Here is a 27,288-nt window from a genome sequence, read left to right on the forward strand (position 1 = left end):
TTAAAAAAAATTCAACCCGTGCAAAAAGGTCTTTGTGAAAATTGACCCTCCATGCAAAAATGTCTTCATGCAATTTTATCTTTGTGAAATTTTGTCCCCTCGTGCAATTTTGTACGCTTGTGCAAATTTGACAGCTACCCAAATGTTTATTTAATTTACAATAAACAGCTGTATATAACTGTTGTTTATTTTACAACTTATTAAATAAACATATACATATGTATATATTAATTTGATATGTTTTATAATAGAAATGTATAATGTGGTAATATTGATATATATATATATATATAATAGCTAAAACTATTTATGCAATGTTTTATTTTAAAGTTTTGTTCAATAGTGCTCAACAAATGAATTAGGGCTAAATATTTAATTATACTATAAATGATAACTTTTTAGAATAGTTTCATATATTAGATAGAAATATCTCATATATGAAATAATTTTAAAAAATTGTTGTTTATTGTATAATTGAATATGAGATAAAGCTAGATTTTTAAGTATTAACAATTGTTTTAGAAAATTTACTACTTTTTATTTATTTTTTTGGCAATAATAAGCTTAATAGTTTTTGAAAACCTATAAAAAAATATTTTAAAATAGTTTTATAAAAGATATACTTTAAAAAGTACAGGCTATAAGATACTTTGATTAAAAAAATAAATGATAATTTTGATTTTTTAGAATTTTCACAGAAAAACCCTATAAAAATACAAAGCAGAAAAACAGATATCTTTAATGGTATTTTTTAGTGTTACTTGAATATAAATCTGTTTTATACTTTACTTGAAAATTGGTTAAAATTTCGATTTTTTAGTAATGAAAATTCAAATGATAAAGTGTGAGTAAAACAAAGCAAGTTTAAATAATAATTTATTTTTTAGATTTTTCTAAACACATCTTATAATGGAAGGAGGAGAATCAATTAAAAAGGAATCTATTACTAAATTGAAATTTAAACGTGAAGATTTCAGGTTATTATGAAAACTAGCAGAAAATTAAAGTTGATTTAATTTAGACTGCTTAATATAACTGTTTTATTAGTACTAATTTTAGCCTATTTACATTTACAGTTAGTTAAGTATCATAAGTATACAAATGCAAATTTTTTTTAGATAATTTATTTTGTGCTATAACTAAAACTAGATAGTTTGTTTTTAATTATCTATAAATGTTTAAGTCTACACATGTTTAGTTGTTTAAATGCATAATTAAATCGAAAATTTCATCATATTTTATATAAAATAAAGTTAATTTATATGATTTTGTTTGTTAGTACAGTGCTTATTTACTTATCCGGACATTTTTGGCAAGATTTATTATAAACATGTCTTGTTAAGCATTTTTTTCGGATAAGTACATGCAATATTTTTTTCTGTAAAGCAATACAACTGCTGGATATTATGAAATGCATAATAAATAATAAAAGCTCAGCTTCTCTTTTTCTGCTTTAAAATTTTCAAAACATTGTACAAAGTTGACCTGTCTACTAAACTGCTCCATTATAAAGGACTTGAGCACATTTTTTCTACCATTATACAAACTTCTAGTTTATTTTCAATGATTAGTGCAACTTGTTTTCTTTTTTTTTGATGTCTTGTCCACTTCTAAAACATGGTATGTTGAGTGTGTCAAACTTATATAACTTCTAAAAAAACTATCATGAACCCGTCTCAAACAAAAAGTGTTTGTAAATAAATATTAACTTATATAATACAGTTTGAATTAAAAATCAAACATAAAAGAATTATTGTAGATTCATTTCCTAAAAAAACTTTATCAATTATCAAAAAATGTTTAAAAGTTAAAAATAGACTTAAAGTCATATTTTAAATAATGTTATTAAAAAAATAATTGACTCTCTTACATACAAAGGTTTTTGATAACTGAATTAGTTTTAAACAAAATTTGAATCTAACCTTTAGTAGTATAACTACTTCATAATAATGAACTAAATTTCTGAACTTATAAAATCACTTTAAATTTTTTAATCATAAAATCTTATATAGTTGTATCACACTAAAATGCTTGTGTTTAATATTAAAAATTTTTTGAGTTTTTTTCTCAACTGAAGCTGTCTGGATAAGTGAGCTTCCGGATAAGTGAAGTCTGGATAAGTGATTTCTCACTGTAAAACCAAAAATTATCAAAGAAAAAAACATTTAATTTTGTATTTATTGGTTGTTAATAAACATAAACTTTATGAAATTTTTATTTGTTTGAGGATTAAAACAATTAAGTAAATTTAGTTCTAAATGTTTTTTGTTAATATAGCAAATAAATGAACTGTAATTATATATTGTATGAAGTTTGTCAAAATAATGTTTATGCTTAGTAGAATACAATTACCTATATTAAATCTATCAAAATTAATACTCTTATGTTTTGAATGTACTCATAATGTATGAAAAATAAAGCACCATTAAATTTTACAAATAATTATTGACTATAGAGCAGGATTTCTTTAACTCTTTTTCGAAAAACCACCCCTTGGCAGAAATTATAAAATAATTGCCCCTTTACTCTTCAATTACTTGGTTACTTTTTTTTAAAACGTTTAGAAAAAATCTCTGCTGTCCTAAATATTTTAAGCAATTTTTTTTTATACTAAGTTTAATTAACCAACCAACTGGTTGAATTTCATAAAACACTTTTTTTTTTTTAATATAAACATATTTTCTTATTTTTTACTAATCTCTAAAAACATTGTTTGAAAATAAGTAAGATATGTATCCTAAAGTTTTTGATTCTTAGCTCAAAAAACCTATGAGATGATAAATACTCAGTGTTACAAAGAAAATTGAGAATACTAACAATAAGTTAGTATTAACTTGAAAATAGACTATGTTTCAAAATTCATTAAAACTTTATTTTATTTAAAAGGTATGTTATATTTAAAACAAAAATCCCTAAAATAAATAGGGTAAACATATGGTAGTGTCATTTTATTAAAAATAAAATTATAACTTTTTGGCTTTAACGAAAATAAAACTATTATTTAGGAGAACTTATGTAAAAGATATTTTTATAAATAAACTAGTACTGTTAAAAAAGTAAAAAATCATAATATTCATTGTTGTTTTGATATATACTATTGTTGTATAGTTCAAATGCTTTGTAACAATTAAATACATTAATAACATAGTTTTTAATATTAATTGTTTTAAAAGCTCATTTAAATATTGTTTGTACTCAATACTCAATTTATTTTATTTAAAGTTTTATCTTATTTAAGACTCGTAGAGTAATATATAACTAATAACAGTTAGTAGATATACCTACAAAATAAATTAAAATAAGTACGCTATAAATTTGAAGATGGGGTCCAGTTTTGGGAGAAGGATCATTTTCCACGGTGAACTTGGTGACCAGAAAGTTCAATGGGGACGAATTCGCTGTTAAAATACTCACAAAAAAGCACATCGAAAAAGAAAACAAGCTTCATCAGGTTGATGTTGTTAATTGTTGGGTAGATAAAACTTATTGTCTTGATTTTTTTTATTACTCAATAGAAATACATAACACTTTACAAAAAAAACTAACACTGGTCTTTATTTCATATTTAAAAAAAATACTGTAAGATCTATTTATAATATTTGAATGTACTTTTGAAATTTTTTTAGTTCTGTAAAAAAATCAATCAAACATACAAAGAAAAACTTTTTCATGAAACTTTTTTTCAAAATTTTATAAAGTTTGCTAAAAGTTTATACTTAATATGCTTATTAGTTTTGTTGATGTTGGCAACTAAACTGTTTACATTTTTTCATTAAGTTTTTGGAATATAAATATATCAGTTGAATTATAGTTGTATGTATTAACTGTTTATATAATTCGTGGTTGCCTCTTAGTCTTTGCATCTCTCCATCTATAGTAGTAATTTTTTTCATATAGTAACCCATATAACCAATAAGTTGTGTTTTAATGTTTTATTTCTCTATTTTTAAAACTTTGAACCAGAAATAGGTTTAAGGTTTGTATTATTAGTTAGTGTCGTTCATAAACCTAAAACTTAAATATGAGATAAAGTTTATATAGATTTTTATAATTGTTTTTAACAACAGTAGTTAATGGTTTACTAAATATTAGTTCTTGTTTTAATTTTAATTAGGTACAAGTTTTCCACTTCAAAGTTTATAGATTTTATTGCTCAGAATTTCAACATGGTAATGCTTTTGTATGTTTTTTATTTCGTTTTTGTTCTTATATAACATATATTTAGTACCAGGGTTGTCGTTCATAAACGTAAAACTTAAATATGAGATACAGTTTATATTAATTTTTTTAGAATTTTTTAACAATAGTAATTAATGGTTTTCTGAATATTAGTTCTTGTTTTAATTTTTATTAAGAACAAGTTTTTCACTTCAAAGTTTATAGATTTTATTGCTCAGAATTTCAACATGGTAATGCTTCTGTATGTTATATATTTCGTTTTTGTTCTTATAATACATATTTTTAGTACCAGGGTTGTCATAAAACTTGAAAAAATGTTGAATTATAAGTATTTTTTACATCTAATATAATGAAATTTAGACTAACGAATATCTGTCATATACAAACTTTATTTTCTATTATTTAGGATTTTATTTGTTAAAAAACAAAATTATTTTTATAGGATTTTAGACAGTCTTTCACCTTTAATTTGATTTCATATTAGAATGGACACTGATGTGTACTTTCGAAAACCTAGAGAAATTTTTCACAAAACCCATGCCAACCATATTAGCACAGTCATTTCGAATATCTCACTCTCAATTTTGTGCCGTGCTTTTGTAAATTCTATCATTCGTTTCAGGTAATGAGGGAGAAGAACATACTGAACAGGTTGTTCCACCACAAGTTCTTCGTCTCCCTCAACTTCTGCTTCCATGACAGCGACTACCTCTATTTTGGGCTGAGCCTGGCCAAGAGGGGCGACCTCCACTCGAAAATAAGAAAGTTGGGAAAGTTTAGCAGTGAAATGTGCAGGTTTGATTTTGATTTGTTTTATAGTCTGTTTAAAACGGGTAGAAGTTAAAATGCACGAAGGGACACTTTTGCACGAAGACATTTTTGCACAGGCTGAAATTAAAAATAAAGTTAAATTTTTATCATTATTTTTTTTTTTAACTTTTTTATTAACTTATTTTTTTACTATTACAGTTACCCTCAACCCCTACCCTCGGTCAGTAACTAATTTTTTATTAGTTATAATTAGTTTTCTTACATTAGTTATTATTTATTTTTTATTTTTACTGTCACTGCTACTTGTAACCCTTACACTCGGTCGGTAGCTTTTTTTTTTTGTTAATTGATATATATATATATATATATATATATATATATTAACTAATATATATTCATTTTTTCTTGTTTTTTATTAATAATAATTTTTAGTAGTTATTTTTTTTTTTATTAATGCTATCACTGTTATCCCTAAGCCTTACCCTCGTTCGGTAACTTTTTTTTCTTTTTGTATTTTAACATTTATCTTTAATTTTTTAATTCTCGTGCAAAAATGACCCTTCGTGCAAAAGTAACTCTCAGTGCAAAAGTGTCCCTTAATGCATATTTGACTTTTCGTGCAAAAGTGTCTTTGTGCATATTTGACCCGTCCCCATTTAAAACATCTGTTATAAAGTTTGCATTAAAAATAGTGTATGATTGTTGTTTTTTTTTTGCAGTTGTTATGCCATTGACATGCTTATAAAGAAAAACTTTAATGTTGTAGATATAATTTTATACTTGATTTTAATTATTCTTTTCAGGTTTTATTGCGCACAGATCATTACTGCATTGGAATATCTGCACTCGCTCAATATTATTCACAGGTTTGTGTAAATAAAGAAAAAAAAAACGATATAAGATTGCATTGTTTTTAAAACTCTAAAAAGTTTTAATGCTCATATTATTCTTTAAGTAATTTAACTTCTATTCAAATCATCACATTTGTACTTAATTTAACAAAATCTCTAGTTTTTGTCTTGTAAGTGGTTTTGAAGTAATACAAACAAAGATATTATAGGTATTAAATTAAAACGACTTACTTTTAAAAACTAGTTAAAAGCTTTATTAATTGGCACCTTAAACTAACTATGTGATGAACTTAGAATTTACTAAAACTATAATAGTCAAACTTAAACTTGTTGTAATTGTCAATGGCTATAAACTGAACGTTTGTCATGGTTGTCGCTCAGTCAGGCCATTAAGGATAACTCTGGTCAATTTTGAAGTTTGAAAAAAACCAGGGCGGTTTTTGACTTTTATGACCTTTTTAAAAAACTAATTTGAAATTGATTTCTTATTTAAATTAGTCAATTTTTCTTCGTTAATCATATATATTTTTATTTTATAAAGTTTTATAGTTAGCTTTACAACTTAGTGTTCGGTTTTAATTTAATTAAAAAAATTCAATGTTTATTTAAGTATAAATATAATTTAATTTTAAAATTCAACAACTACTTATTATTGCAAATCCAAACAGTAAACTATTTTTAATACTTCTAAAGCATCATCTAAAAGAGCTGTCATACTGTCCTAAAGTTGATGCTACAAGATTAATTTAAAAATTCAGTTTTCTCATTTCATCATGATGTTAATTTAACGAGAAATAAAACTTATAAAATAATCACAAAATTTTTTGCCAGTTAAACTTTTGAACTGATTATTACTTATGCACTAAAGATTCTTCTATACACCGTGACACTTTTGCATTAAATTGTCTTGTTGTATTAACTAAGTTATTGTAAACATAGTTGTTGAATATTTTCATTCAAGATAATTATTATTATCGATATATAAAAAATAATACTTTTATAAAGTTTTATGATCAATTTAAGAATTTTAAATATCATTGTTTAGTCTGGTTTGTTCACTTCAAAATTCATAGTTATAAAGTCTATCGCTAAATTTGAAACTTTAAGTCTTACTGTCTAATTTGACCACTTATAAAATAAAGACAACATTTTTCACGCAACAACAACAAAGATTAATGCACATTAAAAAATAGACAACCACAAACACGATGTAAGCTTTGTAATGTCACATGTTTAACAAGTTAAGATTTTTAAAAATCGTTTCAAAAATAAATTATTTACTTGAAATTCATAGTAGTAAAAAACCTGTCGTTCAAAATTGACACCTTGAAAGGTTTATCAAGTGTTAACAAATTACGAAATAAAGACAATATACTATTTAGTGTCAGAGACTAAGTGCTCATAAAAACAATAGACAAGTATAAACAAGTGTGTTACTTGCTTGCTGCAAGTAATGTTCTTATTGATGTTATGACGTCACACAGAGACGTGAAGCCGGAAAACATCTTGCTGGACGACGAACTCAACATCAAGATAACCGACTTCGGCACCGCCAAGGACTTCACCCCCGAGTTCAACAAAAACTCCAGCTTGAAAGATCTCCGGCTTGGGGAAATTCCCGAAAGCGAGGACATCTGGGCGGAGAGGCCGTCGAGCTTCGTGGGCACGGCCCAGTTCATCGCCCCCGAAATCATGCAGGACAAAATGGTGAGGGTTTTGTGAGTTGTATTGAAAAGTTGGTACTTGTTTTTTGCGTGATATTTGTTAATGCAGTTTGGTTTAGTTTGTAGTTTCTGAAAATATGAAACACAAATTTGAGGGATTTTAAAATTGTTTTAAATTTTTATCATTTTTAATGAAACATGAAAAAATAAAATTAAAATAACTTTTTTACAACATACAAATGTTCTGTTGATTGTTTTTTTATAGTTTGATGTACGTTTTGTTGTTTTATTAATTTATATTATTTTAAAAAAGAATCACGTTTTTCAATAGTTTTTTTTTACATTTAGCCGAACCTGTTTATTTATATAATTTCTATTACCCATTCTTTATATTTTAAAAATGTATAATAAAATTTAATGCCTACTTTAATCTTACAAAGTTATCACAAACTTTGGCCAACTCAAAGTAGTTAGAAGTTTTTTGAAAAACCCAGACTAGTTTTTATGACTTTTAAATTAACAATTTTTCTCAAAATTTATTATTTATCTGAACATTAAATCCTTTTGTTCCTATTACAGTTTCTCATAAGTGTTAAAAATTTATTAATACTTTTTTTTTCAGTTTTTAAAGTTTTCTTAATAGTTCAGGCTGATTTAAGCTATATTTATGTCACTGTGGCTGTTTTTTGTTGTTGTAAGAATGCGAACCCTGATAATAATTGTTCTATAGTTGTTTTTAAAAAGTATTTCATTTTTCAGTATCAATAAGTATTTTTTCTTTGAAGAACTACCTACATAGTCACAAATTCAAATTAAATCATTTTTTTTTTTAAGTTTATTAAGTAATTTTAAGCATCTTCAACCGTATAACTTCTTTCTTTTTTATTTTTCTAAATATCTACTTCAGGTTTCGATAGTTAAAAACAAAACTTTACGAACAGAATCAAGCTTACAAGTTTATTGAATAAATAAGTCACATTTATAAAAATAATGTCATTGTTTTTATGTTTTAAGTATTTAAGTTAGGTTTGCAGAAATATGTTTCTCTGAACAGCATCGAGTTTATTTTTTTTTAACAACCCACCTCAGGTGTCGGCAGCTTCAGACCTGTGGAGCTTCGGCTGCATCGTCCACCAGATGCTCACCGGAACGTTCGCCTTCAACGACGCCACCTCCTACCTGATCCTGCAGAAAATAAAGAACTTCGACTACGCGGTGCCCGAGGACGTGGACGAGGAAGGCCAGGACCTGATCGGCAGCCTCATCGTCACTGACCCGTCGAAAAGGTTGGTTTTTATGAGTTTGAATGAGAATGAAAGCGAAATTTGAATTTTATTGGTAGTTAAGACTTTTTAGCAATCGTAGCAGTTTTTGTTTTTATTTAAAGTTTTTTGCTTTTATAAATTCAGCTACTCAAATTTAAAAACCTAACGTAACATTTACTATAATAACATTCACAATATCAGTTGGTCTCCTTTTTGCAGGTGCATTCTTAACTTACCTTAACTATAATCTATGACCATCTAAACTGGATTTAAGTACATACTTATAAACCTAAAGACATTATGAAAATCTTAAATATACCTTAATATATGAATTTTTTGCTGAAAGCTTTAAAAAAACTATTGAAGTAGTATTTTTTAAGATTTGTTTATGTTCAAAATGCTTATTTACTAAAAATCTATGACCACTTTCCAATTTGTGTTAGTTACATTGTATTTGATTTAAATGTATCAAAAGCTAGTTTACTCTAATAAGTTAAAAGTTTTTACATGTTAGGTTAGAATTTTTTAAAACAAAAAAAAAACGATCTATATTTATGGTTAAATATTCTTTAATGGCTCCCTAACCTGTTTAAAAAATTACTTGTTTTAAATATTAATTGTTAAAATAGAACACAAAATAAAAAAAGAAATGTATGATATGTTTACTAACGTGTTTGTATGATTCAATTATACAAATAAAAAAATATTTTTACAAAAGACGAGGAAGATTGTTAAATTAGGGTTTTTATTTTCTAAACAACTAATTGTTTTTCATTGTAGAAAATGCTAATGATCATATAATACAAGCAGTTGTTAATGTTATCTTCGTATAGATTAGAAAGTCTATCAACAAAGTGCTTGATTGGCTTATTTAAAACATAATTAATGTTAAAATTCTAATTATTCCATAACAGTTTTCATATAGTAACTCTATTTTATGTGTTCAGTTCATGCGTTAAATTTTAGCTTTTATAAAGTAGTTAGAAAAAAAGCTAAGAGTTCCATAAAATGCGTTGTCCTCGAAGTATATTAAAAAACAAACATGTACGTGCACAATAAACTTATACATAACAAAAACACGAATCAATAACCTTACAACTATCTGAAAGGCTGGGAAGTCCGTCAATGGGGGGTTACCCGGGTCTGAAACAGCATCCCTTCTTCGCCTCCGTAGACTGGGATCACGTGCTGGAGCAGGACATTTCACCTCACCTGAGGGAGATACTCATCACGGATTCGTCAACCGAGGAGGGATCCAACGGTGACGAAATTGACAATTATTTGGAAGAGCTTCAGTTGCTGGAAGTTAGAATATTGTGTATATATATATTAATTATTAAAGAAAAGTGTTTATTAAGTAAATTTCTTTTTTTTTGTATATATTTAGTTGTGTCAATTGACGAGATCTTTAAACAGTTGGATGAGATGTGTTTTTCAAAAGTTTAACTACACTACCTCTAAAAAAAATAATAAACTTATAATGATAAACAGTACTACATCACCAGTAAATGCAATTGTTCTTAATTTTCTCGTAACTTTTTTTCAAAGCTTGTTGTTCATTCGTGCTTTTAAAATTGTTCTGCAACAAACACAAAATGTTGATTTCAGGGCGAGCAACTGGCAAGGTTCGAAAAGATGAACAAGCTGTCTGATTGCGAATCTAATAAGAAGAGCGACCCCGAAGACATTGAAAACACGGGACTGCCGATAAACATGAGCAATATGGAAAAAACCAAATGGTTAAACAGGTGAACGAGTAATCTATATATATATATATATATATATATACAATGAAGCAATAGTTTGACTTGTGCTTGATGTGTTTAATAATATTTTTAAATTACTTGATAAAATGTTTGTTTTATCAAGAAAAGTAAATTGCTCATTAAGTTAATAAATTAATACATTATAAATTAGTAAAGTTTAGGTTACCATTGTCATTGATAATTTTTTTAACCAATATTTTTTTATTTAAGAAATTTAATTTTGTTTATTTAGAAACTGAATTGCCCATAATTCAGGAAGTACTGATTTGTATGATGATTAGTCGACATACCTAAATAGTTTTTAAATTCAGTTTTCAATTTCGGTTCTATGTTTATTAATATCATATATATACTGCACTATCTATTTTTTTATTTTTGTTTCATCAATTATAGTGCGTTTTGTTATCACATATATTTTTAAGTTTAAAAACTTGTAACTTCCCATAGGAAAAACAAAACGACTTAAATATTTAAAAGAATGACAATGATAAGTTTTAAAATATCAAAAAATTTTTTTTACTTGCAAATATTTTGAAGATAAGCAATCTGCCGTCTACTAGTTATGACCTTGATTTGAATTACATTAAAATTAAAAATAGATTTATTTTTAGACAGATTTTTGGTGTGAAAAATTGCCATTATGTGGCTGAGCTTCTAGTATGAAAATAATAGTATAATTTATTTAAATTCTTGACAATTTTATAAGTGTGTTTTTTCATAAAGAATTAATGGCAAGCATTGTTGTTAAAAAGTATAATGAGTTACACTACAGATTAAAGTTTTTGTGCATTAAAAAAATAGATAAAGCAAAGTAGATAAAAATTATAAATAGCTTGTGATTTAAAACATTGTTTCAAATTGTTTTAGATTTTACATTAAAAAAAATTTTAACTGAAAATATTTAAGTAAACACTAAAAATAGTTTTGTTTTGTTTTTTTATATTTTTATTGTAAACTGTTAAAGAAAAAAATTTCTATACTTTTTTGTAAATGTTCAAAATATTAGATTGCCAATATGTATGTTAAAAAACATCTGATATTTTTTTTTGTGATTCTTTTGATTACTTTTGTTGTTACAATTTTATTATTTTGAGCTAATAAATTTAAATCAAAAGTAATATTAACTACTGATTATATAAAAATGCTATGAAAAAAAACGGCTTCGAAGTTTATAAACTTTAACTTAATGTTTTAAACTAAGTAAATTAGTTTGTTGCATTGTTATTTAGATTGAAAAATTAAAAAAAAAAATTGCAGTCAAGATATTGACACTATGTTTTATAAATTGATTTATTATAAATGAAAAATGATGATTCACAAAAACTGTTTGAAACCACTTAATTTAAGTTAACTTTATAGGAGAAGACAACTTAACTACGGTATTTTTTGTTATTATTATCGCAGTAAATAATTGAAAAAATAAATTATTTGACGTTGTATGATTAAATAATGTATAACATAGTTGTTTTATAACAGACAAAGAAACAAATACAGTGATTATGACTACCATGCACAGGTAATTTAAAATATAATATTTCTATATTTACATTTAAAGTTTAACTTTAAGTAGCTTAATTTTTTATTTATTTATAAAAACAAATTTAGTGAAAATTTTAAAATTATAAAATGAGATAAGTGTATAAGCATATTGAAATTAGATATTATGTTAAAAAACTGTTAAATGTTAAATTCTAAATATAAGTTTTCTTTTATTAAACATTTAGACTTTTAATTTTTTTAACTATTTTACCTATATTTTACAAAGTTTTACAAGTAAATTTTAACCAGTTTGTTCAATATTTATTTAGTTTTTACTATATGAATTAGTTTAATTTAGAGTTGAAAATTTTATTTTGAATGCAGGCCAGATTTACAAAAAAAAAACCATTTTTGTGCAGGACTTAAAACTAAAGTATTTGCGAGCCGCTTATTTAAAGAAAAGAAAAACAATAAAACTTAAACAAAACACTTAAAATCACTAATAAATTTAAGAAGTAATTAAATATGCACTGCTTAATAAAATTTAAGCAATTTATAAAACAAACTACCTACCCCTATAAATAGTTAAAATTTTATTGTTATTTCAAACAATTCTAATTACATTTTGTTTTAAACATTTATGTAAATTGTACACATTTATAATTAATATTATAAATAAGTTTGATTTCATTTCGCAGGGCAAACTCATCCTGAAGCAGGCGACTCTGGACAAGAAGCGCGGATTATCGGTTAAAACCCGGGTGTTCGTTCTGACCGAGGGCCCCAGACTATTGTACATCGACCCCGCCAACAACATGCTCAAAGGGGAAATTCCCTTCAGCGAGAACCTGAAAGTGGTCGTGAAAGACTTCAAGTGCTTCAACATCCAGACGCCGAGCAGGACTTACAAGTTGGTTGACAAGACTTGCAACGCCAAAGTGTGGGCAAACAAGATAATGCAGGTGAAGAAGCACTACTTTCCCGAGTCTTCGTAGCTGCGCGCGTGGTGCAAAATATTTTTGTTTTTATTTTTTTTAGTGAATTTTTGATAGCAATATAGCATTTTTCGATGATGAAAAGCTTCTGGAGAAAGATGAGTTATCTGTGGCTTTTTAAAGTCTTAACTTCTTGAGCTTGTAGATTAAATTTTTTTTTGGTACAGTTGGATTTTTGTTTGAACTTTTGAGTCTTCGAAGCTACGGGTGGTCGAGATAATGTTTAGAACGCCTCAGAATTTCTCCTTTAAAATTAATAGTTGTAGACTTTGTCAATGTTTCCGGTAACAAAACATCGAAAGATCACTAAAGAATTTTTATGGCTTAAAATCTTGTGTTTTGTTTTCAAGAATCCAACATATTAGGACTTAAATAGCTAAAAACTCTATCATATTAAATAAAATTTCTGTTTCTTGTATGCTCAACGATTTGGAATATTTTAGATCTCTTTTCTCAAGTTTTAGCTTTGTTATCTGTTCACAGAACTTTTCGGATTCACGACTGTTGCGTTGCCATATAGGTCACTTTTGTTTTACTTTTCAGAGTTGCGAGAAAACTCAGTCAAGATGCCTTACAAAATCGTAAACTCAACCCACTTGAAATTAACCTGCCTGAAAAACAATAAACGGTAGTAGCGTTTGAAATTTATTTTAGTGCTAAAACCTTGTTACACCCACCTGGAAGTTTTTATGGTTATAGCATCTAATAAAACAGTTTTGCTACTCCTCAGCTACTACCTTTTCTATTCGGGACGGTTTCTACGATATGCTTTCACACTTCTTTTATGATTCCATAGTTTTTTTTTGTCTTTCAATATGTTAGCCAAGCGCCCAGATATTATGATTAGTCCTATATAAATTAGTATTTGTATAGTAAATAGTAAAATAGTATTTATTGTATTTTTCAGTTTCTGCAAAGTCTTTAAGATGTTTGTCCAAAAAAAAAATTTAAATATAAATCCTACGTGCCAATGAATGGAGTTGTTTTGTTATTAGTTCTTTTTTGTAACTTTCTGATGAATGACTTTTCAAAATTTGACTTTTGGTCAGGTTGAAGTTTCAGAACTTAAGGAAAGATGATGTCATTTATTTGTTTTTGACGTCATACTGATAAACTTTTATTACAAATTGCCTCCGAAAGAGTTACGAAATAGTTTTTGGTTGGATTTTTTTTATGAAAACGTTTGAAAATTTTAAGGGTTGAAAAAATTGCTTGTTTAAAGTTTAAAACTTGTTGGGATTAAGATTTAAGTAATAAATTTGATTATTTTTTAGAAAATATTTTTCAATGTTTTAAGATACTAAAAAGTATTTTTTAAAGTTTGGAATGAGTTATAATTAATTTTGCAGATCTGCTTTTTACAAAGGAACTTTTTTATAATTTTTATTAAGTTTCAATTTACAACTGTTTAACAGTTATATAAACTCATGCACTATTTAAAAGACAACTAGTTTCATACATAGTAAGTTGTGCTAATTATAATTATTTTTTAATTGGTATATATGTGTAAATCACACGTTGAATGTTATATATACCTTTCAGAATCACTTTAATTTTTAATTATTGAAATTCGTTAATAGCTTACTAAAAAAGCACTCAAAAAGTAACTTTTTTCTATGAATTAAACAAGCTACATTTAATATTAAAAATACAGTTTACTTAAAATATTTTAAAATCGGGTTTTAAGTTTAATAAAGCAATTTTTTTTAATAGCCTAGATAACATTCAAAACCAAATTAATCATATAAAAGCTTCAGAGTTTTACAGAAGTTGCACAATGTTAAAAAACACAGTGGCTTTTGTTAAAAAAGTTTTTAAGCGCATGTAGGCAAAACATCATTATTACAGATGAAATAAAGTAAAAAAAAACTTATATAAATAACTCCTTTTAAGAACTTTTGAAAAAAAAAAGAATACTTTACTTTAATATCATTGTTATGTTTTTTAAACTTACTTTACCGTAGAGCTTGATTTTTATTTTTTATATGGTTAATAAATTTAAGTTATATGATTATTTTACACCTTAAACGCAATCGATTGCTTTCTTGAAAGATCTCAACGACCTCGTATTCGCTTTTTAATCTCAGAAAAACATTCATATTTATAAATTTTTTTGTAGTACCTGTAAAACTTTGAAAAGAATTAGAGATTTTTCAAGCTTATTTGTAAACCGCAAGTTATCTTTGATATGAATATAAGTTAATCTCTATTCGTCCTGTATTGAATTTTTTAAATTTGTAATTTAGTCTGATGAAAAAAAAATATTTCAATATAAGTATTCTATTTTAATATGTAAAATTATAAGCGATACACTAAATACTTTAGTCTATTTTTACTTGTACTTAAATTTTGTTTTAAAAGTATTTGTTTTCTGGTTACTTATTTTAAAAACTTTTATTTTTTTATTAAAAATGAGTTTAAGCTATATATATTTGAATTAAAATACTTGCCAAGTTTTTGATTCTAAATTTTATTTTAAGTTTTAGAAGCTACTGTATTAAAAGTTTGCTAAATTAAAGAGTCTATTAATCTTTTTTATAAGTTTTAAAGAAGTACTCATTCAATTTTATAAAACACGTTTTTGTTCACGTGAAAATGATTTTTTACACTGTTGTTCAAAAAATACTTATATAATTTTGTGTATTCTTATTAAGATGTATTGAAAACTTTGTAGTAGTTTAACGTTATGATATTAGTTTTTGTTTATTCGTTTTTCGGTACTTAATCTTTATAATTTCAATAGATGACAAATAAACTTTTTTACTTCAAAATAACTTGAACATAGTATCAATAAAAACTCACTTTTTGAGAAAATTACAAAAATTCAATTTAAACATTTTAAATTTTCAATTATAATCTTATTACAAATACCACAGGAAAAGCAATTTTTTAATGTAAAAGTAAGCCTTTTTATGACAAATATAAAACGTAGAATTAAAAACTGTAGTATTTTTTTTACAACTAAAAAGTTTTATTGCCCTAATACTAAATCATAAGGCCATACATCTGGGTAAGCGATTGGTAGATGTTAAAAAGTAACTTTGTTAAGTTTATATTTTCTGTAAAAGTAGTTTTTGTGAGCATTTTTATTTTGTTAATTTACTAATTAAGACCCCCAGATACCCAAAATGACTTCTAAATAATATTTTTATTATTTTGAAAAATTATCAGGCTAAACCGGTAAAAATCAGGTTAAATATAAAAATTTTGCGCACGAACCCTGTACATTATGAACCTAAAAATTAAAATATCCTGTCGTATTACTAATTTAAAACCGTAGTAATTCATTAAAAAACCTAAAAGCATAATTTTAAAATGATTTATGCGAGGACAATACTTTAGGTTTTGTAAAAAAATTTGCTTTGTTTATTTATTGCAGGAAAAAAACTAATCCATGTTCAAATGGTTCACAACAAAAATAATAAACAAATCTTAAAGTTTGAAAAAAAAAACTTATAAACAACTCGTACTACTTAAAGTTATCTTTTTAAAACAGTTTATAAGGTTTAGTTTTGATTTTTTTTTAATAAGTTTAAAATAGTATGAATTTGAGACAAAATAGTAAGTATATTTTGAAAACATTCTACCTACAATAATAAAAATATATCAAATAAAAAGGAACGGGTTAGAAAGTCACTTTAGCTGAATTGAGCCTATACTTTTCTGACACGACCCCAAATAAAAATAGTGAAAACCAAGACAATTCTTTAATACAGGGTTGCCACTTTACCTTAAATTCGTCAATTTAGGCAAAAATAACCTGGAAAAACCTGGAATTTGATAAATTTTGATAAAAACCTAGAATTTTGATCAAAAAACCTGGAATTTTTAATAATTTTAACATTTTCAGTACTAAAATTTAAATTTGACACAAAAAATCTATCATATAAATAAGATTTTTTTGTCATCATCAAAAATTTTTTTATTTAAAAACACATTTAAAGTAACTTAACAGCATTTTTTAAATGTTTTTGTACTATTTAACAGAGTTTCTTTTATAGAAATAAACTTAAAACTAAAAATAGACCCAAAAATGTTCACTTTTAAAAACCTGGAAGAAATTTGGAAAACCTGGAAAAAATTTGGAAAAAAACGAGTGGCAATCCTGATAATAATCCAGACTAAGATGATAAAACATAACTAGATTTTAAGTTAAGTAACAAAAGTCATACTTTAGTAAAAATATAGTATTTTTAAAGTTGATAAAAGCTAGGTTAAAAAAGTTAGCATTACTTATAAACCATAGCTAAGTAATCTTATTTAAAAAGTATAACTTGTGTTTTTTTTTTAATAAACATTACAAAAGGTAAGTGAAGTTCTTATATTTAATTCTAAAAAAGTTTATTTTTGTAGATGCATTCGCGTTGTTTTATTCCACAATGAAAAAATTGACTTAAAACCATTGTTCTCAAATTTTTAAAAAAGTTATGGACTTCTCTTTTGAAAGTTTAAACGTAAAAAAGCTACGTGCATAATAAATTAAAAATTTAATTACTAAAGTTTGTATGCTCAACTATTTTGTGTGAAATAAAAATAATCAAAGTTTTATTAGTAGTATATTGAATTTAAAATCCAATACAGTTAAACCTTTTATTACAACATCTTAATCTTCAAATTGAAGCACGAAACACGAGTTTTAAAAAAAAATACAAAGTTTTAAAAAGCAATTTAGGAAAATGACAAAGTTTATTATCAAAAAAAGAAACGTAAATTTGCAATTAAAGGTTAAATTATAATAAGTTTTTTAAACTATATGTATTATATATCAGCACTGCTGATTAAAAACGTGTTTATAAAAGTTTGTTTTAAATTTCTAAAGAATCTGGTTTAAACAGTATTAAGTAAACAGTAAATCTCTATAAAAAGCTCTAGTTTGTAAGCAAATTAGATTCTAGTACATAAACAAGTTGGAAAAGTAGTCTCAAAACACAAACTTCAGATACGTATTTTTGATAAAATTCTTCATTTTTTAATAATAGTTTAAACAATGCTAAGTTTATATTGAGTCTGATTTTTTAAGCAAAAAACTACAATCTATTCCAGTGCTTCTGAACCTTTTTCTAGTGGCGGAACCCTTTTCTAAAGTTCAACTTTTCCGCGGAACCCCTAATTTCAATTTTACTAAAATGTTTACTTTTTTAATGATATTTTTTAGATTTCGAAAGGCTTCGCGGAACCCCTGAGAGGCGTCGCGGAACCCTAGGGTTCCGCGGAACCCCATTTCAGAAGCACTGATCTATTCGATAAAATTCGCTTACAAAATGTTTTATCGAGTTAAACTTTTGATTTTTGACCTTGCAAACATTTAGCTATAAAATAGATCTTTTTTCTTTAAAAAAGTTTTTATTTTTTTAGCATATTTGTAGGATTTCAGTTAGTGTTTTTAGTATTGTAAAATAAGTAACGGAATCTTTAATTAATTAACAATTAGAAGTATAAAAACTATAATATTAACAGCTGTTTAAATTCTTTGTAAAACTAACTAAACCTTTTGTTATAATAGCTTTCTATATTGTATGAAAATACTTACGATAAAACGAATATTTTTAAGTACTGTAAAATAATCAAGTTCTAAAATTAGTATAAAAACTAGATAAAAAAAGACGAACATAAGTTAAACATCATGAATAAATTTAACTAATTTTGGTGTATTCGTGCTTTAAAACATTTTTATTCTAGTTATTAATGAAATACTTATATTTTAACTGACTTTTTTATTAATATATAAAAAATTGTAATTTGTTATTTGACGTGATACATAGAAACGTAAAGTAGATTTTTACTGTAACAATTTTTTTCTTTGCAAATTTTAGACTTATAGATACCAGGTTTTTGAAAAAATCATCTCAAAATTTTTTTGACGATGTTATAAAGTAAAAGTGCAGTAAAGAACTAAGATATCACAATGGGTATAAGTCAGAGTTTCTCGGGTTAATTTTAGGGTAAGGGTTTAACTCAGGGTTATCCAAAATGGGCCAGGTGGCCCCTTTGGGGGCTATAACAGAGACGTAGGGGACCATGGGCAGCAAAGGGGCCAAAGGGGAGGGTCATGTGTTCATAATTTGAAACTTACACTAGATATTCTGGAGTTGATGATGAAGGGCAAAAAAAAAAAAGGCCCTAGGTGTTTTCAATAGAATTTTTTTTTGAGTAATCTTGTTGGAGTAGGCCTTGGCATTTAAAAATTTCCTAAAAGGGATCCTTTAAAAAATTGAAACCCTGATCTAGCTGTTGTTAAACCTTTAATTTTACAGAAATATTAAAAGTGTATGAATTTAAGCCAGTAACAAGCTTTAAAAGGTATAGTAATTATCAAAATATGAGATGCTTAAAAATTGATAAAAAACTGTGTAAATAACTTTAACGAAAAAATGTTCCAGGTTTCTTTAAGGCAAGAAATCTGAAATATCAATAAAAAATTAGAACTGAAACGCTAATTTAGGATCATTTAATAATTGTTTGAATGGCAAAAATTTTTAACTATAGTAAGCTGCCGTGATAGTTCTTCGTCTGAAATTTATTTCAAAATAAAAATTAAAAAAGCAACATTTGATAGAAATAATTTATATACTATAAATATTTTAAATAAATAAATTTAAAACTAAATTAATTTTTGTTAGACTATGAGATTTATATTTCGTAAATATTATTTAAGTAGATTTAATTAAAGTTTTTTTTAATTAAAACGTTACGCAGTAGATAACTGCTGTTTTTACTAACTTTTATAAAAAATATCTGTATTGAAATTTGTTTAGCTTCTTAAATGTTTTCTTAAGTCTAGTAGCTTTAAAACATTGATCTCTTAAACGAGCTGACAAAGACTTATGGGATACTTTTGCTTATTACTAAAAATATTTAGATTTTTCTCTGTTAATAAAGTTAACATTTTTATCTAAAAATTTAAAAGCTTAGAAATTATTATGTTTTAACATAATATTAGAAACTTTGTTTAACTTAAATAATTTGCCGTTTAAGTTTGCACTTTGAACGTAGCAAAGCATTTTTGAATAAACCGACAGTAAAAGTAAGTTAAACATATCTAGTTTTCATAAAAATTAAACAAGAATTCCGGTATTCTACTATAATTTATCTTACTCAATCTTACTCGTTTGAATTCATATAATTCGTTTTTTTGTTTTACCGTATTATAATTACATCAATTTTTTACTTAATTTATTACATTGAAATTATTTTACTAATAGATATAGTTTTAACTTAATAATAAGAAGACTAGAGTTTTAGTCAACATTGTCACTTGGACGAAGAAATATTTTGATGTTTTTTACGCTTTTTTTCTGCAAATTAAAAGTTCTATTTTATGTAAACCAGGGGTCGGCAGCTTTTTATAAACAACTGGTCAATTTTCATAAAAAAGGTCCGTAGTGAAAAGAAAAAAAGTTTTTCCATTTTATTTTTACTTCAAATTTTTTTGAAGTATGTTTTTATGGGTTCTTTTACGATTGTATAAGTTTTGTTTTGCAAGCAGCAGTTTGCCGAGTCCTGCTGTAGTAAGGGACACAATTACTAACCTTTTATCATCAAAAGCATAAAATAAAGTTGAGAAATTAAACATTAAATTCTTAATTCTGATATTTAATATACTTGACTTTTTTAGATATAACTTTTAAGAATTCAGTAACAAACTTCCACAATCATAGCACATAGGGCATTTAGCATATTTGAAAATTATACTTAAAGTGTTCTTAATTTGTCATTATATTTTATACTTTTGATTTATCACATTAAAAATGATATTTTTCCATACTATTTTATTGTACAAATAAAAAAATACGCTTCGAACATAAAGTATTTAGTTTAAACAAGTAACCTCAAGCGACACTTCGAGCTTATTTAGCATGCTATTTGAAAGCAAATTAGATTCAAAACTAAAACAAAGTCACACAAAACTTTTTTAACTCAAACTTTTTATTTTTTGAACAATATTCATATTTTAAAAATGCGTTATACTAAAGTAAAATGTCTTAAATATTTTTTTATTTTTTTAGTCTGTAAATTATAGTTGATCGCCTTGTTGCATAACGAAAACAAGTTTTATATAATCCTTTGTCTATTGCGTTTGTTGACAAGCCCGTTTAACAATACTTTTTGTAGAAAAAAAAAAACTAAAAATTAGCACTTGTACTTGTGCAACCCTTTAGAGTAAACATTAACATTACAATTTGCGAATAGGTTTCTTTCATAACCGAAAAAATACTTGTTAATAACTAGGTAACCTAATTTTAAGTAAACAGTTACATTATATCTTGAATAAGTATTTACCGTAATTGCTTTTATAACACTTTCTTATAAATCAGGTGACTTGTTATATAATAAAGGTAAACAACTGTTCTAAAGCTAGCATTACGATATTTCTTGAAAGCTTAATTTTCTATCCCCTGTAAATTTATAAAAAATAAAATTGCGTAATTATAAATTTCTATTTCTTCTAAGTTGCTATATATTTTAAATAAACTGCATATAAAAAATCACTATTCAGAAACTTTAAGCTGCTTTAGCTAATCTATGATACTGTAATTACTCAATACGAAATTATGGTATGTGTAGTTGAATTATAAATATAAAGTTTTTTATAGAACAAATTATTTAAATTATTTTATTTTGATATTTAAAAAATTGTTTTTTAACCAGACCTGGCTTTATACCTTACACAGTATTTTAAACAAAGCATAAACAAATTTTAGTGTTTTGGAATAAAAACATTTTTCTGAGTTTTGCCTAAAAAGAAATATACACGTATTTTTATTTTTTACTTTTTTGAATAAAAACTTAATTTTTTTAGTTATACTGTTTTCAAAACTCTCTAAACTCTTAAAATTTTTAGTAGTTGTTTTTAAATTTGTTGTTTTTGTTAGCACATATAAATAATGAAATTGTTCGAAAGTCAATATTATGTTCCTGCTGATACAGTTTTTTAGATACATGGCTATACAAATTACTATTTAACATTTAATACTTATGATCAAGTTCAAATCTGTCAGTTTAAGTTAATAAATAAAAAGGGCCACAACTCAAAAAATTATTTGAGTTTGTAAAAAAAAAAAATGCTCATAAAGGTCTATTTCACTATGGTCCTAGATACTCTTCAAATTTTAAGGAACGATTCATTTTTCAACTCCATATTTTATCTACAACATAATTGTCATTTTTCGGTTATAAATTTCTTATTGTGCCAAAAAACAGAAATATTTTACGCCAATGCTACTCTGTAAATTAATTAACTTAATTCAGTTGATTTCTTTGAATTTTTTCACTACTTAAGGATATTTTAAAAAGTGAAGTGGCACTTTCGCAACAGTGTAAAAAATTAATCTTAAATTTATTTCTCAATTAGTTTTACAATTGTAAAAACTTTTAAAGAAAACAAGTTAAAAGAAGTTTAATAATAATTATAATTAGCCATATTTAAGTAAGTTTCAGAACTTTTCTCCACCGTAACTCAAAAAACATTTTAACTAAAAAAAAACATGTTAATGTATATCTAATAAACAAAATAACATTAGTAAAAATAAATTTAGATAAAAGTATGAGTTTCTAAGGTTTACTTGTCTTACCTGGAATAATCGTGCACACATATTGTAGTAGTTATTCTTAGTTTAATTTACGATATTTAATATTCTTCGTTTTGTTTTTCTAAAGTTTAAAAAGTCATTTACATCTTTTTGAAAAGTTTACTCTAAAAAATCTGTAGCTTGTCGAAACTTTTTTTATAAAATGTTATTTTTTCTACACACTTTACATTATTTAATAATTAAAGCTTAAATAGTATTATAAAGTGAAAATTCTCATTTAATTTTTTGAAAGTAAACATTTTAAATTTATTCGTGCTTATTATAACTTATAATAAGTAAAAATTCTTAATTACTTTTGATGTATTTAAATAAAATGAAACTTATTGGTAAAAACAAAGATGAACAAGTTCTTTTGTAAGGCAGTCGCACACCTTAATTCGCTGTTTTCAACAATCTTGTGCAACATTATCGCCAGTCATGTTCTTTTGTCACCTTTTCTATATAAACCCGATATTTTGCTACCAATGCATCAACTTAAATAGACTTTCATTGAACACGCAATGAAATTGACTGCAATTTGTCTCTTGCTAGGTTTGTCCTACCTTGCTAATGCTGCATCTACTAATAAGTACAGAGGATATGAAACTCCTTCATACACAGTACTTGAAACGGTAAATTACACAGCAACCTGATTTTGAACTTTTTAAAATGTTGTTGACGATGATAAACTACAAACTGTAAAACAAATGCATTAAATATTGTTTTAAGTTATTTAATCTATAGCTTTGATTAACTTGATTCAAAAGTCTTTAAATTATATTAGTTTTACGAAAATACGTTAAACTTGAAGCTTTGTCGTTATTAGAAAGTAAAAAAATATTTGATATACAATTACAAGTTTTTTATATTTAAGTAAATTACTTATACTAAGGTTATATTTACAAGAAAATCAAGTTAAGATAAATAACAACGCAATAAGCTTATTAATGGATAAATTCGAGGAAATTAAATTTATCTTTTAAACTTACTCATCAAATAATCGTTATCAATCTGTTAGCACTGCAGAAATGTTTTTATCATTATATTTTGATCAAAAAAAAAAACAGAACTCAGAATATGAATTGAGAAGTTACCCTGCCAGTAAACTAGTAAGAACCAAAATGGAAGCAGCAAGATACGAAGATGTCGAAAACACAATGTTCTGGAGGCTAGCCGACTACATCGCCAAAAACAACGACAGAAGTATGCATTTCTACTATTGTTTAAATCAACTGAGTTTTATTTTTTTCATTAAAACTCATCAAGTTTGCTTGCGACATTTTAACATAAACTTTGTTTAATCAGACATGGAAATTGAAATGACAACTCCTGTTGCAACCGCTTTCGAAACAAGAACCTGCGCAGTCTGCCAAAACACCTACCAGATGAACTTCATTCTCCCTTCTGACGTCATGGATAACCCCCCAAACCCAACCAGTTCTGACGTTGAAGTTGTTGATCAGCCAGCTTTCAATGTTTATGTTCGGTATGTTTGAGATGTTTCAGTTTTAGAAATAAATAAGAATTTTCGAGGTATGTTTTTGACTTAAACAAATATTACTTACTGTATGATAAATATTAAAGTAAAACTTACTTATTAAATATAAAATAACTTGAATAAAAAAAATAAAATTTCATCTTTAGAAAACGTAAAAAACTAAAAACATTTCTAGTACTATGTTTTATACATACTACGTAAAGTTTATAACTCACAGAACAAATTACTAAACTAATTAAAAAATGTATATAACAGCAAATTCGAATCCGTTTTCTTCTTTGATGAATACTGGATAAACCAAGGAGTTGAATTGTACAAATCTCTTCAGAGGAACATGGTTAGTGATGATAAACTTGAACTTAATAGTTTCTATGCTGTCGGTTATGATGGTCCTGAAGTTTGGTTCAGACGCAGAAATGAAGTATGGATTATCCAGAAATAAATTTAAAACAAAACTTTAATACTTGTTTAATTTTGAATACTAATTTAATTGAGTTTTGTTTTTGATGCAACAAAATTTTTCTTCAAATTTTATTTTTTGTTGATACTCCTAAAGCACTAATGAAAGTATTATTACATTTCGTAAAATACTTTGTCGTAATCATGAACAATAAATTAGATAAAAAAAACTTGCATTACGGTTGTATGTTACATGACTCTATTTAACATACAAACATAAATTTAATTGTTAAATGTAACAAATACTTCTAGAAACTTAATTTTTTGATAAAGTTTGTCTATTTAAATTTGTTAGTACAAAATTCTTTCTACATTTTTAAACATCTTCATAAATTCAACTTATTTTAAGAGACATATTCTGAGTTTAAAAAATAATAAACTGTTGCAATTATTTCAATTTCTTTAAATTGAAGTTATTTTATTTAGAAAAAAATCATACTTTTTATTGTCATGGATTATAAAAATAAAACATAACAAGAGTTTATAGTTTTACTTTCAACTTTACTATGAAAAATGAATATCTATTTTCAACTGAAAGATATTTAAAAAAGCTAGTATATTTAATCACAATTATGTTATACACTTACAATATACCTATTTTAATAATTAAATATAATAAAGCGTACTTAAAGTTTAATTGACTTTATAGTTAAAAGAGTTTTTTCAATCAATTATAACTGTTAACTGTGTTATTTATGAGTTTTGGTTAAAAGTTAGTGAGTACGAAACGAGATAGATAAGAAAAATTGTGTTTGCGAATGTTATAATATGATGAAGTTAATTTATTTTGCAAGTTCAATAAAAGTAGTTGTACATAAGTTTTACATAACATTAGTTGTTTTTATGTCAACTAAAACCAGTTTAAATCTTCATACAAATATGTCAACTTGATACTGTAAAAAGTTAGTTTAAGTTCTAGTAGAAAAATGTTTGAGTTATAAATTTTTATTGATTAAAACATTGCAGAGGCATAGATCTAAAATTAGAAAAAAATCATAAAATCAAGCGCAAACATGCTTAATGTATAAAAGCTGAAATGCAGCTTATCACCACAATAACTCATATTGGTCCTTAACTTCAATAACAACTTTATGAAATATAAAAACCTAAGTTACTTTAGCTAACAATAAAAAAAAAATACACTAAAGTATAGGTTTAAAATCTGTTTTTACAAAGTTATAAATCAAGTCACTGAATTAAATTTAAAATTAATGGTTTGTAGTATATAAAACTGTTAAAAATTACCATCTACTGTATAACATTTTTTCGAACTATAGGGTTGACAGGCTTATACAAGTTGTGTTATAAATTTTATAGCAAAATTTACTTGCCTGTCGCAGTATATAGTAAAAAAAACTCTTTCAGGGGCTGCATTTTTTATCATAGTTGTAGTAATCAATTGAATAATACAATTTGTGAACAAAAATGTGTTAAAATAAGCATCTATAAAGCATTAGTTACTTATTAAATAAAAAGCCTAAACTTAATTTTTCATAACAATTTTTCTCATCAAAGTCTCTAAACGGCGTGGGCAACGTACGGCAAGATCTGGTCCTCGGAGTAAAAGTGACCGATGCACCAATGTTTAAAATACTTGAGTTGAAACGGGGCCGCAAAAGACAAAACAGCGGCCCGCGAGCATGTAAATCTGACCCGCTAAACCGAATTTTGAAACTTACAATAGGCACTTTTCCGCCTTTAAAATAAAAATTATAAAAAAATTATAGGTACAATTTAAGGGAGATTTTAAAAGTAATTTAGGTATATTAACAAATAATGAACAAAAAATATTTTATTTGTCAAAACAGATAATTCACTATATTTCTGAATTAAATTAAGTGGAAATGTTCTAGCAGTCTAGCCCACTAAGGACAAAATTCTCCACATCCGGCTCGCTGATCTAAAACGTTGCCCACTCCTAGTATGCACAGCAGTCGGTATTTATGAAGCGCTTTTAGAATTTACAGCAAAGTGTTAATATAGATGTTTACATTGAAAAATTAGAAGTCTAGACCTAAGACTATCTATATTCAGTTTTTTTGTTATTTTACAAACAATAAAAAAAAATCATATACAACTGTTTTAGTAATCAGTAAAGTTTGTTTTTGTAACAGAGTATAACAAAATCAAAAGCGATGAAAAATTATTTCTATCAAATGTTTTAAAACAAAAATAATAATCTCATATATAAAACAAGGTTTTTAGGTTAATATTCTGCTTTTTGGAAAACAGTACTTTTTATCACTAGTATCTAATCAGTAACAGGTTTAAAAGTTAACTATTTGTATATAGAAGTTAATGATAATTGCTTATATTAAACTTATGAACAAATTTAGAATTTCATTTAAAAGTTTTTTTTTTAAGAAAACTAAATTAATTTTGTAAGATTTTCATTCGTTGTACCATTCATTTTCTATCATTAATGTTATATTTGAACCATAACTTATTCTATCATTTTCAGGAACTAGAATTTAAAATTAGCTATTGATAGAATAATAAAAAATTTCTATAAAAATTCATTAATTTTTAATGAAGTTGTTTATTAGAACAATTTGTTTTATTTATCCTTTTGGATATTCAAACAAGGTCAAGTGTTATTCATATACATTAATATACTTTGTGTCAAACAAAAGTAACAAACTTGAAGATGAATATTAAAAACACATCTTTTAAAATACCATGTATAGTTTGATAGATAGATAGTTTGATGAGAAAAATAGAAAAAACAGTGACTGTTAAAATTTTTACTATCGATTGCTGTTTTATAAAACTTTTATATTATTTTGTAATTC

The 27,288-nt window shown here is 25.4% G+C and overlaps 2 protein-coding genes across 2 annotated transcripts; both read left to right on the forward strand.

Moving 5' to 3' along the window:
* The first annotated feature begins 887 nt into the window (after window positions 1-887).
* Window positions 888-15,272, forward strand: LOC145831220 (3-phosphoinositide-dependent protein kinase 1-like). Its single transcript, XM_082938365.1, has 10 exons — window positions 888-977; window positions 3,322-3,451; window positions 4,802-4,974; window positions 5,754-5,816; window positions 7,286-7,508; window positions 8,555-8,751; window positions 9,840-10,035; window positions 10,339-10,478; window positions 11,973-12,012; window positions 12,674-15,272. Exons 1-10 carry the CDS (start codon window positions 910-912, stop codon window positions 12,968-12,970), a joined length of 1,527 nt encoding a protein of 508 aa, XP_082794491.1. The 5' UTR covers window positions 888-909; the 3' UTR covers window positions 12,971-15,272.
* Window positions 15,273-23,060: 7,788 nt separating this feature from the next.
* On the forward strand, window positions 23,061-24,479 carry LOC145832393 (heme-binding protein 2-like). Its single transcript, XM_082939712.1, has 4 exons — window positions 23,061-23,171; window positions 23,607-23,742; window positions 23,845-24,025; window positions 24,293-24,479. The coding sequence occupies exons 1-4, from the start codon at window positions 23,061-23,063 to the stop codon at window positions 24,477-24,479; spliced, it is 615 nt and encodes a 204-aa protein (XP_082795838.1).
* The last annotated feature ends 2,809 nt before the right edge of the window (window positions 24,480-27,288 follow it).

The sequence above is a fragment of the Thalia democratica genome, chromosome 3 (genome assembly GCF_965202585.1).
Source record: "Thalia democratica chromosome 3, ktThaDemo2.hap1.1, whole genome shotgun sequence".
NCBI classification, from domain to species: domain Eukaryota; kingdom Metazoa; phylum Chordata; class Thaliacea; order Salpida; family Salpidae; genus Thalia; species Thalia democratica.